The sequence below is a fragment of the Ruditapes philippinarum genome, unplaced genomic scaffold (assembly GCF_026571515.1).
Source record: "Ruditapes philippinarum isolate M1 unplaced genomic scaffold, ASM2657151v2 ctg12620_1_1_1_1, whole genome shotgun sequence".
In the NCBI taxonomy this organism is placed as follows: domain Eukaryota; kingdom Metazoa; phylum Mollusca; class Bivalvia; order Venerida; family Veneridae; genus Ruditapes; species Ruditapes philippinarum.
In genome coordinates this window covers 73494-94069 of record NW_026856362.1, presented here as the reverse complement: position 1 = coordinate 94069, position 20576 = coordinate 73494, and the positions used below count along the sequence as shown (strand labels likewise).

The window sequence follows — 20576 nt, the reverse complement described above, 5'->3', positions numbered from 1 at the left end:
GGATATCCTCCTCTCTGTATATGTTGTTGTGCAAATTGGCTTTGTTCTTTCTCCATCTCTAATTTCTTTATCCTTTCGTTCATTTCTTGTAATAAATTTTTCATATCTGAAAACTGATTAGACTCAGCAGAGTCTAATTGTTGTTTAGTCATAGCTTACTTTGCGGTTTATCATCCTTTTTATTTTTCTTATCATTGTCCTTGAGCATCTCCGCTTCAACTTTTCTACATTCCACCTTGAAATCCTCATAATTGTCTATTGTGTTATACATATAATTGCATAACTGCTTTAAAGGTTGACGCATTCCAGAATATAACACCACATTTAGTTCTGTTTTCACTTGTACAGGTGTCATTGCCTTTAACTCTACAGCTTCTGCAGCTATCTCCTCCACTCTAGATGCATATGTAATAAAAGGTTCATTTTTATTCTGTTCACATGTGTAAAGATTCCTTAAAATAGAAACTGGAGTGTTGATATCTCCATATGTAGCCTCAAACTTTGTAAGTATTTCGTCAATACTTGGAGATATGCCAAGATGTCTTAAAATATCTGATGCTTGACCTTTCACAGAGCGTCGTATTCCAAGCAGTATTTGTTCAGGTGTGTAACTCTTTTCCTTTAATAAACACCTTATTTCATATTTCCATGTGGCATATCCCACTTCTCCTTTGCCTTTCTCTCCATAAAACAATGAAATGCGTGGAAATTTAGAAGATGTTGTCTCTGGAATATGTACCGAAGCACCAGGTTTGATTCCTGATAATCCTGTCCCGACGTGCTTGATAAATGCTAAAAGATCTTCCTTCGTTTCAATGCCTTCGCTTCCATCTAGTTCATGAAATGCTTCCAGAAGTTTGCGATCCTTTTCTTCCATTGCTTTAGATTCTTTTGAAGTCATGTTCAATATATATATTTCCTTTTAATATATGTTGCGAGGATTCACTGCTGAAGAACAACTTCAGTTGTCACGAAATCCTTCTAAAAAATATATCCACAAATTTAAACACTAAGTATTTCAGTGTATATAAATTTATCCAGTCTCTCCTTTTCAAATATTCATAACACTGTATTCATAAATGTCCGATATATTTCAGTATTTGAATATTTTCAAATATTTACAACATGTAATCACAAATGTTCACAGCGTATTTTAAAATACCGTATAAAATAAAGACACGAAAGCTGCAGCACACCGAAGTATATGTTGCGAACAATTTATTTATTACCGTAACAAAGTATTACAGTAATAATGTTACGTAAAGTTTAATATTTATTGCAATCAATGTATTTGTTTGCAATAACAAGTATCAACACAATGAATTGTGCATGGTTTACTTAAGTATTAATTGCAATCAATTTTCTGTTTGCAATAATAACTCAAACACATGGAATCCCTATTTTATACCATCAATACTGTCAAAACTTTTTAGAAAGTATTCATGATATAATATTTAGTTTAATTGAAAGTAGATGGGGAGGGGTGTTTTAACGTTTTATTGCTGGGGGGGGGGGGGGGGGAATGAAATAAACACAACTGGTTGTCTTGTATGGTACACTTTATGTGTATATATATGCTATGATAACCTCCTAGTCAATATACTTTTAATTACTTGACTTCAAATTGTTAAATGAATATAAATTTCATTCAACAAACAAATTGTTTACATTTGAAGAATAAATTAATTAATTAAAATATTTTATTTTTAATTAATCAATTAATTCATAAATATTTACTGAGTGTGAAACATCAAAGTCACATTGTATTCTTAACCAATGTAGAATATTAAACTATTTTTATCTGCAAAGGAAATACAAAATTATCTGTAGTTTATATTCAATGGAAATAATTGCACCCGCTGTAAGAAAAAATATTATTAATATCTAAACAAATATTTTATAAATACTTCAAAGTGTAGTTGTCAACCTTTTAATTGATAATTATTTATATGCTTTTTATTATCAACTTATAATAGGTCTACTACTTTGAATTAATGAATAAATATCAATTCACCAAATTCTCCCAACTAAATCAGCTGTCAAAATATCCAATGTCAATGTCAGACATAAATCTAGGACAGTTTTCAACCAATCAGAACACAGAAACAAAACACACCTCCAGAAAAGTTAATCTTGAAACAGTCCCTACTGTAAACCTGTTAACCTTGGACAGAAGTAGGTCAATCAATACACAATACCATAAACACCTTAATGGAAGAGACAAGTGTCTATTTTGGTTCTTTTACAATGGCTGAAGAAACTTACAATTTTTTGAATTTTTTCTTTAAATTGTATCCAAAATGGCTGAGAGATTTATGTGGTTAAGCTACTATTCACCAGAAAAAGAATTTGTTAAACTCATGCAGTACTTAAAGTTGGTTATGTGCAGTGCAATTGTGATCTCACTTACTTGGATTTATCTTCGAAATGAAACATGTACATTACTTAGCCAAAATAACAAAGAATAATTCTTTAATAAATTACTTCAGCCATTGCAATAGTTACCTTATACAAAGATGAACTGTTTCCAACCAAAAAGAAACATGTTAAAGTGTAAAAAACATCACAACTTCTGAACAGAGATACCTTCCTCTCTCAATGGCTACCAACCAACGCACTGAACGAAATGAAAACGAGATTCACGAGACACGTACAAATTCCCGCCAAAGTCAAGGGGAAAGCACTCTTACATAAACAATATGGATAAAAACACAGGAAAGCTAGGGAACATCTCAAAACACAGATTACCCGAAAAATACACCTTGTTACAACAGTAATAGATATTACAAGCTCCTTTGTACACCCAGTTGTATGTTTCACTTCCGATGTTAAGAGTCCATCTGCTCTACCATAACAAGCCTTTAAATAGAATGTGTTTCATCTTAATTACTTGTATATCAGTTGCACAAATTATATTTAAGACCTCATGCAACTATTTTAAAAGAATATGCACAGTATTTAGCAAACCGAAAAAATATAGCGAATTTCAGCAATTCATACTATCATTTAAACATTAAGTACAATTTTGAAAAGCAAAAGGGTTTATCGTCTACCACTTTTATAACCAATCAATGCACTGCTTAAGTAATTTGAATTAGAGCCTTGCAAAGAGACACACACAGGTGTTCCTTAGGGTTTCAAATGAAATTTTAATTGTTCTTTATTCTATATAATTTCGTTTTCAACATGACGTGGCATACAAGCAGAATGGAATTCATAATAAAAAAAAATGGAAAATTTGGTTACAAATTAAAGTTTTATGAGTAAATACGAACCTACCTGACACTGCCTTAGATAATCTCTATCTGACCATATAACCCGCATATTTTTTAAAGCGCCGGATAATAAACCTCTACTGATGACGTATTATCCGGAACCACGTGGAGCACGCTCTCCCATGATTCAGTTTCTTGAGCGGCCCATTGACCAACTCAAAATAAAACACATGGGGAGGTGGGAGGGCAACCGGCAGTGTCAGGTAGGTTCGTATTTACTCATAAAACTTTAATTTGTAACCAAATTTTCCATTTTTATTTCGTAAATACTTCTCCTACCTGACACTGCCTTAGATAATATAAGATTCAACAGCAGTACAAACTGCTTAAGTGAAAATTTAATTATTTTAATTCCACTCACCTAAAAATGTGTTCCACATCATCGACTGAAACTTCAAGAAATGTGATTTCCCATAATCACTTCTTAACTATGTACAGATCCACTGTACCACAGTGGTAACACTTATCTTAACCAATATAATTGTCCCATAATATAGAATTGTTTAATAAAAACTCCTACTTGCAACCCGCTCAGGAGAAAACTTTTATCTGTGTTTTCTTACACATCAAGTACTCTAGTACCCATAGTTTTCAAATAATATTTTACAAATGTGGTCTCCCTTGACCAATCGGCTGCCTCCATAATGTCCTTGGAAGATGTTCCTTTGAATCATGCAAAAGAAGGTCCATTAGATCTGGTTTGATGACCATGCACTCTACCAGGGTTCTTCTGAGCAAACTTGTAACAAAATTTAATAGTATTAGTTAACCATCTAGAAATGGTCTGACATGAGACTGGTTTATGAGGCTTATTGACAGCCAAAAATAATTTGATAACCTCTTCAGACCCTGATTTTCTAAATTGTTCTGTGTTCCTAAGGTAATATGTCAATGCTCTCTTCGGGTCCAACAACTTATCTTTTTGAAAAGAAGGCACAAAAATGTTACTACTAGTGTGACCAGGTCTGTCTTGTTTAGCTAAGCCAGTTCTGATGAAAGTAATATCTTTCTTCTGTACATTAACAGATTCATCACCAAGCTGAAGTGATTGTATGTCACTGCATCGACGAAATGTAGTTATGGCAATCAAAAAACAAGTTTTCCAAGTTAGGTATTTCAAAGCAGCATCCTTCAAGGGCTCAAATGGAGACATCTTCAAAGAACCTAAAACGATACAAACATCCCATTCAGGAACAAGTTTCTTAATAGGGGGTCTTTCATTAAAAACAGCTCTTAACATTCTTATCATGCATGGGTGCTTTCCAATTGCATAATCATCTACCTTAGGTAAAATTGAAGAAAGCATAGACCGATACCCATTAATTGTTTTGTAAGACAACCCTTTTTCAAATAAAAAGGTTATAAAATGAATGCAATCTTTTAAATATGGTTCATATGGATTAATTTGTTGTGAAGCACACCAAGAACGAAATTGTTTAAATTTGGAACTATAGTCTTTTCTTGTTCCCATACGCCAAGATGATTTGAGCAACTTTCTAGCTTTTTTAGAAAATCCCTTTGTCGACCACATTCGGTCGACAACATCCATGCAGCCAAGTTCAGTTTCTCTGGTTCTGGTTGGAAAACTTTTCCCTGACATTGAGACAACAGATCTGGACTGCATGGAAGTTGTAGAGGATTCGCAATTAACATGCTGAGAAGTGTGGGGAACCATTGTTGACGAGGCCAAAAGGGTGCTATCAGAATGACTGTGCACTTGTACTGTTTCATGTGAGAAAGTACTTTGGGTATAAGTTGTATTGGTGGGAAAGCATACGCAAACATGTTCTGCCAAGCAACCGACAGGGCATCCGTCGCATATGCATACTGGGACGGTATCCAAGTGCAAAACAACATTGTCTTCTGTTCTTTTCCGTTGCGAAGAGATCCATTAATGGATGACCCCACAGATTGAAAATTTTCTGAAGAAAACAATCTTTCAGAGACCATTCTGAATCCCTTATCTCCTTCCGAGACAAAAGATCCGCAAGACAATTTTGTTTGCCCTTGACATGTGCTGCTCGAAGTAATATCTTGTTCTCCAAAGCCAGATTCCACAAATCCCAACTCATCATGCATAATTTTGGGGAATTGGTGCCCCCTGTTTGTTTATGTATTGCATCACTGTCGTATTGTCGGTTCGAATCAGAACATTCTGAGATTTCACAAATGGTAGGAAATGACACACAGCTAGCAGTACTGCTTTCATTTCCAGACAATTTATGTGCATAAGTTTCTGACTCGCAGACCAACGGCGTTGCACTGTATAACCCTTCATATGTGCTCCCCATCCGTATAAACTCGCATCGGTGGTAATTATATGTGGGTATGACCTTGTTTGAAAATAGTAACCCTTCAGAATGTTCTGATCCTGTAACCACCATTTCAGATGTAAACGAAGCTCTGGAGTCAATGGAATTATTTTTGATAAATTCATGCTGACTGGACTCCAATTTGCTAGTAAAAATAACTGAATAGGGCGCATGAACAGTCGTGCATTTGGTATGAGCAACAGACAAGAAGCAATCTGGCCAGGAAGAACAAGAAAATGTTTTGCTGTTGGTTGAACCGATAGCAAATCGATCACAGACGTCTTTAAATTTATTACTCTTGTTTCCGTCGGAAACACATGACCTGTTTTCAAACGAAACAAACCGCCTATGTAAGTTAAATCTTGACTTGGGATTAAATTTGACTTCTCTTTGTTTACTATGAATCCTAGTCGAAAAAGGAGACTTAAAATTGAATTTCTCTTTAGAAGTAATTTGTTTCTGGTTTGATCTACAGCTAGCCAATCGTCTAGGTAAGATGCTAGACGTATATTCTGACGATGTAAATATGCTGTTACTGTAGCTACAATTTTTGTAAAAACCCTTTGACTCACTGTTGGGCCGAAACAAAGAGCTCGTAATTGATAAACTTGATTTTGGAAATAAAAACGAAGAAATTTACGATGTCCGTTGTAAATCTTTATATGAAAATAAGCGTCTTTTAAGTCTAATGTTAGACCCCAGTCTCCTTTTTGAACTAGGTTCAGGACTTTGCTTAACGTGTCCATTTTGAAATGAAGTTTCCTTAAATACTTGTTAGAGGCTTTAGATTTATCACCGGTCTCATTTCCCCAATTTTTCTTTGATACTAGGAATAAAGTGCTTTACAAACCGGCATGTGCAATAGTTTTGTCTACTTTTTCGATAGCTTTCTTTTTTTTTAAAGACTTTCTATTTCTAAAGCTATAAGATTTGTTTGAATAGATGGAACTCGAGTTTCCTTTATTCCATTGAAAAGTAGAATCTTCAAAAATTCTAGCTTGTAGCCGTGTTGAATTATTTCTAGTACCCATTTGTCTGTCGTTATATTTTTCCATTCTTGAAAAAAATGAGACAAACGGCCTCCGACAGGTATTTCTGGAAACTTCGCAATAACACTTACCTTGTCATTTTTTAACTGTGTCTCCCAGTCGTTCCTTGACACTTGAACGTCTGGTAAAATCTGGTTTTCCTCTAGTAGAAAAACGTCTTCCACGTTGATACTGAGATTTTCCCCCTTTTTGAATGCGTGGAATGCGAAAATCACCAGAGAAGTTTTGACGGTGTTCTAGCAGTAGTCATGCTAGAAACAGTAGCAGAAGGCTTAGATCTCTTCAAGTTTTGGTAAGACTCCTCTGTGACTGCCTTACATTTTCTATTTAAACCTAACTCCGAAAAAAGTTCCTTTATAGCTTTCCTTTTGTCTTTTCTATTTTCCAAATTAGAATTAAGTTGTGAACCAAACACCCCATCACTTCTAAGTGGCAAGTTAGAAATAGTGTCCCTACCCCTAAGTTTAAACAATTTAGTGTCTGCCATTGCTAATTGCATTCGACCTATATGGTGAAAAGCACCTGTTCTGCCAATTTGTTCTAAACATTTTGTTGATATAGCAAAAATGTCACGAATTTGCGTTATACATTTTTCTTTATCTAAGGAGTCATCTTGAAAAGCTACCATTAATTTACCAAGACACTGCTGCGTGTATAACTGCATAGTAAGCGCATATTTGGCTGCTTGTTGACCTTTATACAAAATATGTTCCACCATTTTACATGGCTGATTGAATAAAGAAGTCTTTTTTGATGTGAACGCGGCTTTTGAGCTATAATTTTCAACAAGGAGATCCTCAACCATATCATCAAGAGATGGGACTTGTAATTTTTTTCAGTTTCTGCGTCTACAGGAAATAACTCCTCATAATTATCCCCCGTAGCTGTCAAAAATGATGGCTGGTCACAATGCCAACTATTATTAAGTTTCTTTCTGAGAATTGTCAATAGAAATGCCCATTTTAACAACATCCTTTTTAAATTTGGCATCATCACCAAAAACTTTGAACAAGTCTAAATCATTTTTTGATTGAGAATCTTGTACACTTACGTTTTTACTAAGACTTTCATTCTCTAAATTCCTCACATAACTTTGACTAGGGCTATGTAAAGGGTTCCTAGATGGTGAACGTGATGATAAATGAGTTTTATTACCTTCATCAGATGAAAAACCCGTAGATCTGTCATATAAAGGCAATTGGTCTTCATCACTAGGACTACTATCCGAAAATGTGTGCATCGAAAACCGTTCACTTCTACGGTGACGGCGAGAATAGCTACGTTTCTGCCTTTTTGGCGAAACACTCTTATCAAGTCTATGCCTTTTTGGCGAACATTCAGAGCTGCCTTTCTCTTTGTTTTGAAGTAAAGACGACTGCTTAATTCCAGACATTTCTTAGCTAAGTCCATTGAATTTAGATGACCATTTTTCTTCCATTTGGTCATAACGCGATGTTCTCTTCCTTTTACCCGACTTTGGGTCCTCGCTACTTTTCTCGGAACGTTTAGTGTTTGTGTCCGAAAAACGGCTAGAAATATCTTTATCCGAAGGAATTTCTCCTTCCTCTATCGCTTCTACACCTTTCCTTACCTGAACTTCCGCCATCAAAACAAAACAAATTAAATAAATCCAACAAACAATAAAATTTTCACGCGAGTGGCACACTTCTATGTGCTCAATGGCCGCTCAAGAGAAAAACTGAAACATGGGAGAGCGTGCTCCACGTGGTTCCGGATAATACGTCATCAGTAGATGTTTATTATCCGGCGCTTAAAAAAAATGCGGGTTTATATGGTCAGATAGAGATTATCTAAGGCAGTGTCAGGTAGGAGAAGTATTTACGAAATAAAAACGAAGCAGTGGACAATGGATGGCATGTTTGTATTTGTCATATGCAATATCAATTTCCTTTAGAAATCGTACATAAAGTAATATAAGTAATGATGAAACCCCCCCAACCCCCCCCCCCCAAAAAAAAAAAAAAAAATAAAATAAAAAAATACGAGTATCGCATTCACTCAACGACAAAGCAAACACAACGAAATATTATTTTTTACCTCTCCATCTGGACACATGGTTGTATTGAAACATTGCTCGTTGCTTTTTAAATCACTGCATGAATAGCACAGTAAAGATTCGACGTCTGGTAAAAGATAGAAGAACAATGGGAATATATATGCTATATTTCATTGTGAATTGTTAAAGGTAAGGGTAAATATACACATTGCTTTTGTTTAAAAACAATTGTCTCTTGTTTAAATTGACATTTTGTCTGTCCATGGGTATATAGTGAGTGAAAAGGAGAAGGTCAATATAAGTTTACATTTTGCCAAAATCATTACAATTTATAATTAACTTCCCATGAACAATAAAAAACTCACGTGACCTTAGGACATTTTGATAAATACCAGTCCTGTGAACACTTATTTACGGAAAAGCATTAGTGCCAGGTGCATGTTTTTTATCAACTCGAAAGTTCGAGTTACTAACTTGAAATTTCGACTTACTAACTCGAAATTTCGACTTAGTAACTCGAAGTTTCGAGTTACTTATCTCGAAATTTCGAGTTACTTGCCCGAAATTTCGACTTACTATCTCGAAATTTCGAGTTATTCACTCGAAATTTCGACTTACTAACCCGAAATTTCTACTTAGTAGCTCGAAATTTCGACTTAGTTACTCGAAATTTCGACTTATTAACATTACAAGAATGGCAAAAGTTATTAGTTTGTAAAAATTGTTGGACTGACTATATTTCTTGTAAAACCGGATGCTTTTATATTATTCCAAACATATATATAACAACAAGTTCCACTTTTATCAACTTTTATCAACACAATATGAATCAAAGTATTAGTAAATAATGAATAATGTAACAAAAACATTATTAGTATAAAGAAACGTGACAGACTTACTGGCGTATACACGCCATTTAAAACTTATTTAACACATGGTATTGCACAGTTTACAATAGGGTAGGTTTTGGACTTGTTGTTTCTCCACATGATGGTTGTATGTGTGCTTATGAAAAAGAAACATCCGGTTAACACGGAAATGTGGAAAGTGTGATTTTACACCCCCTCCACAAAAATGCGAAGCATAAGTTCTGTATGTGTGGACAATTTGACCCTATTAAATTGTTCTGTAAAATAACGTTAAAGGTGCGCAACAGCTACACACGAAAGAAAGTATCTTGAATTCAATCCTTGCTTTTACCGACAACCAATGAAAGTCGTGCAATGTAAGTCAAATTTCGAGTTATTAAGTCGAAATTTCGAGTTACAAAGTCGAAATTTCCAGTTGCTAAGTCGAAATTTCGAGAAAAGTAAGTCGAAATTTCGAGTTAGTAACTCGAGATTTCGAGTTAATAAAAAACATTCACCTGGCACTAATGCTCTTCCGTACTTATTTTTTAAAAAGAGTGGTGAAGTCTTTTTATATTTTAGGCTGATTTATATTTCATCCTATACTTTTTTCCAATATCAACTGTTGGTGAATCACTATTATAACAGACAATCTTTTGAAATACATTGTCAAGTCTGCTCAACTTGGCAATGAAAATAAGGGCTTACACAAAAACAAATTACCTACAGCTAAATAAGCTGATGAAAAGTACTACAGCCAGAAATTAAACTGAGTGCGATAAGTTTTGCTATACTTGAATCTTAATGTTGGTATGTACTTTGTAACTACGTATAATAATTGTATATAAATACATAGTGATAATATCATGTGTAGATCTATAAATAAAGATGAAAACAAATGTGAGGCGGGTGAACAATAATGGCAAGCCCTGTTGGCTTTTTTTTGGCAATGGCCATATCTTGAACAAGGAGGATAATTGAGACTCAATAAAACTATCTAAATATGCCACTGTACGTTATTTTTTTATTCTAACACACTTCACATTACTCCCATATCAAAGAGATGTAGCAATTAAGTGCAATTTTACATGATATATGCTTAAAAAAAACGAATGCTTACACGTCAATGACGTTAATAAACAAAAAAGATTTCTGTATTGAAGCACATCTTTTTAATTTACGACACGAATAGCGCGATAAATGATCAACCCCTTTTAAGGAAAAGGAAAATGTACAGCTTTAAACAAATCTCATTGAACTACTTTCTTGAACACAATTTATCGATCAGAAAAAATCTTGACTTTTGTTTTGAATTTATGAAAATACTGATACTGAAATTTAGCAAGAAAAGTGTATTTAACTTGAAGTACAAACAAATATATGAGCTAATACTTACAATTAACAGAGCTGATGAATATTATTGTAGTCAGAATCAGTGGAACTGAAAAAGTGTAATAATTCTATTGTATAATTAATAATACTGTTTGCAGAGGTCAAGAAACAAAATCTAAAACTAACTTGTCAAATGATCACTAATTTTATTGTATATTTGGTTCAATTTCCAGAGATACTTTTTCCGTGTTAAAATAAATGAGAAATTTCGGGACTTTGTTATTTTGAATGTGGGTAGTAACTATTGCATGTGGGTAGTTACTATTTTTTTTAATGCGTTTATTTAAGGTCGCCGCCGGAAAGCCCATTTGGGCGACCGTACACTCAAGTCGGGCCATCCTAGAGCGTCCCGCCGAGATTTTTCCTCGATTTTTTTCCAACTTTTATTGGTGGAGGAAGACCCCAGGTGCCCCTCCGGGCATTATTTCAGGCACGAGCGGGCACCCGGGTAGAATCACCGACCTTCCGTATGCCAGCTGGATGGCTTCCTCACATGAAAGATTTCGACCTGAGTTGAGGATCGAACCTACAGAGGTGATCTCAAGTCAGCGACCGTAACCACTCGGCCACGGAGGCCCCCTGTAGTTACTATTGCGGCCTTATGTGCTATTTGATGTTCATAAATGTAATATCTTGTATTTTTCTTATATGCCTGAAAGAATTTCGGCGTCCGTCCGTCAGTCTGTCTGTCCGTCCGTCCGTGAGGAATTTGGTTTCCGGAGCATAACTTACGTTCCATTTTGTCCACAATGTTCAAATTTCATAGGATGATTGTCGATATCAGGTAAAAGACCCTTATTGATTTTGGGGTCACAAGATCAAAGGTCAAAGTCAGTATATCCGTAAAACTAAAAACAGTTTCCGGAGCATAACATAAGTTTCATTCGGTCCACAATATTCAAACTTCATAGGATGATTGTCCATATTAGGAAGAAGACTCCTATTGATTTAGGGGTACCAAGGTCAAAGGTCAAGGTCACTATTATTCAAAAACTGTAAACAGTTTCCGGAGCATAACTTAAGTTCCATTTGGCCAAATATATTCAAACTTTATAAGATGATCTTCCATATTGAGTAGAAGACCCCTATTGCTTTTGAGATCACAATGTCTAGGGTGAAGGTCACTATTACCTCAAAACTGAAAACAGTTCCGGAGCATAACTTAAGTTCCATTTGGCCCACAATATTCAAACTACAAAGGATGAGTGTCCATATTGGGTAAAAGACCCCTATTGTTTTTTGCGTCACCAGATCAAAGGTTAAGGTCACTATTACCTTAAAACTGAGAACAGTTTCCGCTAAGTAACTTAAAGTATAAATCAACCTACAGCTGTAGGAAGAACAGCCATATCCATTACATTACCCCTATTGAGTTTGAGGTCATAAGGTCATAGGTCACAATGATCTTTACACTGAAAATTGTGTTTTGGAGCATAACTTATGTTCCATTTGGCCCACTGTGTTCAAACTTCATATGATGATTGTCAATATTGAGAAGAAGACCCCTATTATTTTTGGGTCATAAGGTCAATGTCACTTTCCGTACATCCGTCGTAGCATTTTTACTTACAAGATACCAACTTGATGGTGGTGCTTTTGAAACAGCAACTGTGTTTATATGAAGGTTTTTCAGTTATAAAGGAGAATTGCTTTTTGAAGGAGGTAATACTTTATTTAATTTCCATGTCTTACAAATGCTTCATCCTTACTAAAACTTTCGGGCATATAATGCTTATCCTAGCGGTGCTCTTGTTATATTTTGGTTCCAATTGATTTTGTATTGATTTATTACTTTTGTCATTTTTATTCAACATATAAAGGTGACGATATTGTGGCAGTTTTTGTCATATCGTATATTTGTTCCGCAGCGCGCCATAGCTTAGCATAGAAATACGACAAAGTAACCGCTTTGTCGTGTGTTCGTCCATGTCCGCAAAGCGAAAGTACGACAAAGTGGTTACATTCTCGTGCTTCCGTCTGGTGCCCTGCGGTGCGAAAGGCGAAAGCATGAAATAACGACAGATGTACTGTGTTCCGTTTGGACAGTCGTGATATTTTACTGAGTAGTCTGTTCCCGTGATGCGCGATGGCACGATGGTGAATACGCGATGGCACGATGGTACGCTGGTAAAAAGACGATGGTACGATAATGAAAACGCGATGGTACGATGGTGAAATTGCGATGGCGTGATAGCACGATGGTGAAAATCTGATGTTACATCGCCTTTTCACCAACATACCATCGCGATTTCACCATCGGCAATCGCTCAAAAATTTAAAAATATTTAAGTTGGCACCCTTGTGCTCTGTACAGTTGATATCTTGAATACAGCAAACGAAAACACGCAAACATTTATTAAGCGTATATAATCATATATTAGATAGTATTTGATCTATATACAGTATAATGAAATGAAAACAGCATTAGTAACACCGAATGGAATCAGTTGAAAACAGATGACATCAATATCTATACTTCCTCATTTACAAACAAACTCCTGGAACTATCTAAATCATTCATCCAAACGAGGCAAGTAACTGTTAAGCCTAACGATGCTCCGTGGATTACAACAGAAATAAAGAAACTAATACATAAGCGCAAAAAAATATGACCACAGAGCCAAATACTCACAGAACTCGCACCATTGGTACAAATTTAGACAACTCCGTAATAAAATCGTTACACTTATACGCACGGCTAAACATAACCACTTCTTACAAATGGCAGAGTCTCTCAAGTCAGACTGTACTACACAGAAGGACTGGTGGAAACTAATCAAATACTATATCTCACCCACTGAAAAACAAAGCATTTCTCCACTTAAAAACCCAATCAACGATGACCTTGTTTTTGATTCAAAATTAAAATCTGACCTTTTGAATGATTTTTTCTGTAGCCAGTCGTCGCTAAATAATGCTGATAAAGAACTTCATTTTAATGATTGTAATCTGCCCATAAACACACTTTGTTCTATTTCTATCTCTCCTCAGGATGTTGAAGAAGCTCTGCTGTCACTTAAAACAAACAAAGCTTCAAGTCCTGATGGGGTCAGTAACCGAATATTGCGGGAAACTGTTTCGGTTATTAAATTTCCCCTACGTTCGTTGCTCAATCAGTCTCTTCAGACTTTTAAAATACCATTTACATGGAAAAAGGCAAATGTTTGTGCTGTCTTTATAAAAGGTGATCCATCTGTTCCAAATAACTATCGTCCGATTTCCCTGTTGTGCTGTGTAACACCGCACTTTGGGGTCAAACGCACTTTGGGGTCCAACCCCAAAGTGCGTTAAACTTCGCACCGCACTTTGGGGTCAAACGCACTTTGGGGTCAAAATCGAGAAATTGACCCCAAAGTGCGTTAATATGCTACATATCAACGCACTTTGGGTTCCAGAGGTCCGAAGGTGTAATTTGAGTTCTGCTTAAATACTGAGAACTGACTTATTTTCGATCTTCGACATTGAAATATTTGAGGTGGAGTTCAAGATGGCGGTCAATACTTTGATGATCCTTAAGTGATAAAAGTTTCATTAATTTAACCATTTAAAATATCTAAAAATAATAATAATTGTTCATATAACAAAATTACGGTGGCATATAAGTGACATTTGCATTTATTTTTATTTAAGTTTTGCATACATATTTTTATTTAAGTTTTGTATACATATTTTTTTCAGTTTTGCATTCATATTTTTTTTTTGAGCTTTGCATTCATATTTTATTAAAGTTTTTCGTACATTTTTTATTTTGGATTTTCGTACATATTTTAGCCAATCAAAACAGCCTTCACATCTCATAATAGCCCATAGTTGAGTATAAAACTAGCACAGTAGTTTGGTCACATTTCGGCCCATTTTTTGGAATCGGCCCAGTCGTTTTTGGCCGCGCAAGTCTGGTTTCGGCCGACCTTTTTCGGCCCATTTTTTAAATCATATGTATTTTATATCATTAGTGTATTTTTTTAAAAATTATTATCTACTATTATAGTAGTGTCTATTTGGAAAGGGCTGTTGATTGGTGAATGAATATGCACCACTCAACCCCACCCCCTGAGTATAGCGGAGGGAGGGGCATTGACTTTAAACCAAGCCGACCACTGGTAAAATCTTCGCCCTGCGGGGGATATTCAGATAATAACATTCCTGCCTTATGCCCCAGAACAGCGCAGACATCACACGATTTTTTTTTAACCCGCACTCCCCCGGGGCAAGGGAGGTGGTTACAAATGACTGGTGTATTACAATAATGCACAATAAAAGATCTAAATAGGTCCTTATATTCCACTGATTTAGAAAAAAAAAAATATATATATATATACATGTACATGTATATATCAGAGACATAGATAATATCTATGTCTCTGTATATATATATACTAAAAAGTGTTATTATCTTTTTGATACCTCCAAAAATGAAAATGTTTGTATTTGCAAATGTCGTTTGCAAATGGGGTGTTTTACAAATGGCGTTTTTTATCCAAACCTCTACTTTGCAAATGGCGTCATGTAAAATTATGTACGAAAAAAAGTAAAAAACAAAACAAAAATAAAATATGTACCAAAAACTCAAATAAAATATGCATGCAAAACTAAAATAAAATATGTATGCAAAACTTAAAAAGAATATGTATGCAAAACTTAAAAAGAATATGTATGCAAAACTAAAAAAAGTATGTCTTCAAAACTAAAAAAAAAATGTATGACAAACAAAAAAAAAAACAACAGAAAATATGTACGGAAAAAAAAAGTATCAAAAACAAAAAAAAAGTTGCAAATGTCACTTTTTTGCCACCGTTCAAAATATTTTAGTACAGAAATCGTGTATTCCTAAAGTTTAAAGATGCTGCGAAAAATATCCCGTTTTGTCAGTCATTTACTTGATAACTTTTGGTGCCATGTTGAGCTCCATTTTAAATATGTAAGGAATGAAATAAAATGCAGCTAATATTTTTTCCCTCCGTAACAACCGTTCGCCAGATGCTTTTTTAATGGGAAATCTTACATACTTTTTTAGAAAGATGAATTTTATAATGTTAAAATAATGGTATCAGAGAAATGTAAGATGCTTTGTTACCTGAATAAAGTAGCGATAAATGTGAAATTATTTGTCATAAAAGTAGTCAAAACAATGTAGTATTTGACTTCCATATAAAACATGTAAACTACTTATCACTACTATAACAGTACTGTACTCATCATTGTCAAAAAGCAACAGATGAAAAAGATGGTTCAGGTAATTGGCCAATGTGTATCTTTTTGATAATATAAAAGAACATCAAAATAAAAAAAGCTGAAGAAAAACAAATAAAAGCATAATGGGCCTTTAAAATGTTATTTTTAAACCTCTGGGAGATCGATACCCCACAATCCCCTCTATACCCCCAGTGAGAATTTTACATTATTCTGAAGCTCGCTCTTAATGTGCGACTACTTAAATAGTTGATATTTTTTGACTGCCTGTACGGACTACTACTTAAAGCCGCATCTTCACCTAGTCAAGTTTCTAATGTGTCACATTTAGCTAAATGAATGGCTATTTTAACATATTATCAGGCAATTTTTTTACTGAAATGTCTTACCAAGATTACCCAGAATTTATACCTTTGTCTATGCAAAGACTATCATATTTCTGTAAAATGTGTAAATAACAAACGGGAAAATGATGCATTTAGCAAAAAACAATGGAGTTAATGAAAGATGTACATTCTTTTAAAATAAATGGAAAATTCTAGAAAAACATATTTTAAGCTTAAAACTGCATGCCTCCAGATGAGTCAAAATATTTCAATAAAATCAAACTTGAGAAATATGTACTACAATTATAGGAAATGTAAAATGATTCAAGATTCAAGTAATATTTTACATGTTATGTGCAGTCAATGACTGAGTTTTCAATATTTACAACTATATTCCTACTGCGTTACTAACGCATTAAGGGCTATTTATGCATATTTTTGACAACTTTTGGTAATTTACGTTAGTTATAGGTGCCATTGATAATGTGCAAATTGCTTCCTTTTGGTTATTCCACAATATTATACATTTCAAATAAATTTTCAAAATTTTCATGAAAATTAGCGTGAATCTGGGGCGTGCTGCATTGATACAAATTCTTTTTTTTGGTGATTTATTTTGTGAAAGTTCTTCACTTACTAATCAAGACCATTTAAATCCCTATTGATTCAGGGCACATGTTTTGTGTCTATTTAATACCTTGATTTTTGTTTACCATTGGCCTTGACTACACTATATTATTTAAAACATAATGAACATAAATTTTCTCTGACCCAAAGTGCGCGGTCGTTTGCCTGATGTTGAAAAATGCATATGTACCTGTTTAACGCACTTTGGGGTCGAAATTGGACCCCAAAGTGCGTAACGCACTATGGGGTCCGACCCCAAAGTGCGTAACGCACCTTGGGGTTCGACCCCAAAGTGCGTTTGACCCCAAAGTGCGGTGTTACAGTGCTGCGTAGAAAAGGTTTTTTAACGTATTGTATTTAAGTATCTATTTAATTTTCTTCAAGATAATAACTTTATTTTTCCGTACAGTCAGGCTTCAGACAAGGTGACTCAACGGTAAGCCAGTTAACGTGCTTGTACAACAAATTATGTAAAGCTTTAGATGACGGATTAGAAGTTGGAGCTGTGTTCTTTGATATAAGTTAAGCGTTCGATAAAGTCTGGCACAAAGGTCTTCTCTTTAAGCTGAAAGCTGCTGGAGTAGACGGTTGTCTACTTAACTGGTTTTCTGACTATCTTTCTAACAGGCACCAGGCAGTTATCCTACCTGGGGTCCAATCAGACTGGTCGATAGTAAAGGCTGGAGTACCCCATGGCTCAATCCATGGGTCGCTACTATTTTTTGTTTTCATCAATTACATCGTGGAAGATATAGGCTCTAAAATTAATCTTTTTGCTGACGATACCAGTTTACATATTATTGTTGACCCTGCTTCTGCTGCTGAAACACTTTAATCTGATATAGACAAGATATCAGCTTTGGCTGAAAAATGGCTGGTTACTTTTAATCCATCGAAGTCTGAATCTATGGTTATCTCTCGTAAAAGAAATAAACACGTTCATCCTTCACTTCTTATGCATAACCAACAAATAACAACCGTAAACAGTCACAAACATCTTGGCCTCCACCTTTCAGACGATTGCTCGTGGCATTGTCACATTAACTATATTACCGAACGAGCCTGGCAGAGGATACACATTATGAGGAAATTGAAGTTTCAGCTTGACCGTAGATCTCTTGAAGTGATATATTTAACTTTCATCCAACCGATTTTGGAATACGTCGATGTTGTCTATCTAAACTCATACAATATGAGAAACTTAAGCTTGACAAAATTCAAAATGAAGCGTCTCGTATTGTGTGCGGTGCTACACAATTTGTATTATTACACAAACTCCATAGTGAAGTTCCTTGGGAATCCTTAGAATCTCGAAGAAATAATCATATGCTTATCTTACTTTATAAAATGAAAAAATGGCTTAACACCAGATTACTTGTGTTCCTTACTTCCACCTACTGTAGGTATTCAAGGTACGATCTACGCAATGCTACAAATATTCAGACCATTCGAATGTCGAACAACTCTTTATCAAAATGCTTTTCTTCCAACTGCTCTGAATAAACGGAACGCCCTTCCAACTGAAGTACAAAATTTACGTTCACTGTTTGCTTTCAAATCCCATTTGAGACGAAGCAGCTCTAGTTGTCCGATTTATTTCTATGAAGGCGATAGAAAAAGGCAGATCTATCATGCTCGACTTCGTACTGAATGTAGTTCTCTAAACCAGCATCTATTTAAGAAAAGTATTTCTCCATCTCCTCTTTGTCAGTGTGCCATAGTGGAAAGTAATTACCACTTTTTCTTTGAAAGTCAACATGCTGACAGCAGGGCCTCTTTTCTTAACACTATTTTTTCAGCAACTCTCCAAATGTTATTAAATGGAGACCCAAACATTAGTGATGATGCAAACAGAAGACTGTTTGAAGCCGTTCAGACATACATCCGAGAAAGCAGGAGATTCTCTTAAGCATATTCACATCAGCTCAAATCAATAAATACTTCCCATTTAAATATTCGAACTATCCGAATGATCCACATTTAATTTATTTCTTCTTCTTTTCTATTTTGCTGAACGTTTCTTACTTCGTTTCTGTCTATCTTAATTTACGTTATTTCTCTTTAATTTTATATAACAAAATGATGCAGTCTTGTATTCTCATTCCTTATTTTGTATATATTTTTGCTATACATTATAACTAAATGTTAGAAACAATTTTGACTTTAACTTCTTAAAAACAATGTAAAATCAGATACATTTCAAGCAAGTCACATATACTGTCATACCGTATTTTATGCATTGTAAATCTATAAGGAGAAGGCCTTTATAAGCTCAGCTTTCGGACCCAATCCTTTTTCAACATATCATGTTTGTATTATGTACATTATTGTCAGTATATATATTTTGAATTTGTTCGAAATAAACTATGCTTAAACTAATGAAATGGAAAATTTAATGTAAAGAAAACAGGTTTTATTATTTATAATTCAAATTAATAAGTATTCTAAACTTGTTTAACTATCTGCCTATCAGAATCTGACATCTTTCTGTAAATATGAGTACTGCTCATACTGACCCGAAAGTTCTAAAATGGGTTACGATGGTGAAACGCGATGGCACGATGGTGAAAACCCGATGGTACGATATAGTGAAAAACGCGCGATGGCACAATGTGAAACCCGAAGTGCGGTACGGATGGTGGGAAAACGCGATGCACGCTGGTGAAAAACGCTATGGTACGATGGTGAAAACACAAATGGCCACGAGGTGAAAACCCGATGGCACGAAGGCGAAAGCCACGATTGCAAATGATTGTGAAATCGGGATGGTTACGATTGTGAAAAACGCGATGGTACGATGGTGAAAGTGCAATGGCACGATGGTGAAAGCGCGAGGTACGATAGTAAAAGCGCGATGGCATGATGGTGAAAAAACAATGATACGATGATGAAAGCGCGATGGTACGATGGTGAAAGACGATAGCACGATGGTAAAAACGCGATGGTACGATGGTGAAAACATGATGGCGCGATGGCACGATGGTGAAAACGCGACATCGTGTCATCGTACCATCGCGGTTTCACCATCGTACCGTCGTGCATCGCGGGTAAGAACGAAATAAAAAATCACTATTGTCCAAACGTACAAATGGCACAATATCAGACATAGTAAGTCACAGTTACACTTTAAGCCAAACTTTGTATTGACTCCATGTACTAACTTTGCAGTTAGTTAAATCATTATTAAGATACTTGTTAAATGAAAATTACATAATTATGTCACTGTACAATAAATAATAAAAAAACCCCAAAAGAGTTGAAAATGTACTTAACTATTCATGATGACACTTTCGGATCTTAATCAACGTTATCTATTATTAATCATTTTAACGGGCAAACGAAATACTCCCATGACTCTTATTTTCTTTCAAATGAGGCCCATCATAAAAAATTTTTTAAAAAATAAAAGGAGTATTGGGTTTAAACCCTTGGGCCCAAATAAAAATTTTTTTTCCCCAATGGGAAAGAAATCTCGAAATAAAATTCAACAGGGTAACAGAAATTTAAATTTTATTTCCCAGATAACATAAATAAAAAACC

General features: G+C 35.0%; 1 protein-coding gene across 1 annotated transcript; it reads right to left on the bottom strand.

Moving 5' to 3' along the window:
- Nucleotides 1-2415: 2415 nt before the first annotated feature.
- Nucleotides 2416-20363, bottom strand: LOC132746290 (uncharacterized). The gene is made up of 4 exons (XM_060735393.1): nt 20310-20363; nt 10898-10942; nt 8695-8780; nt 2416-2859 (listed from the first exon to the last, which is right to left on the bottom strand). Exons 1-4 carry the CDS (start codon nt 20314-20316, stop codon nt 2596-2598), a joined length of 402 nt encoding a protein of 133 aa, XP_060591376.1. The 5' UTR covers nt 20317-20363; the 3' UTR covers nt 2416-2595.
- Nucleotides 20364-20576: the final 213 nt, after the last annotated feature.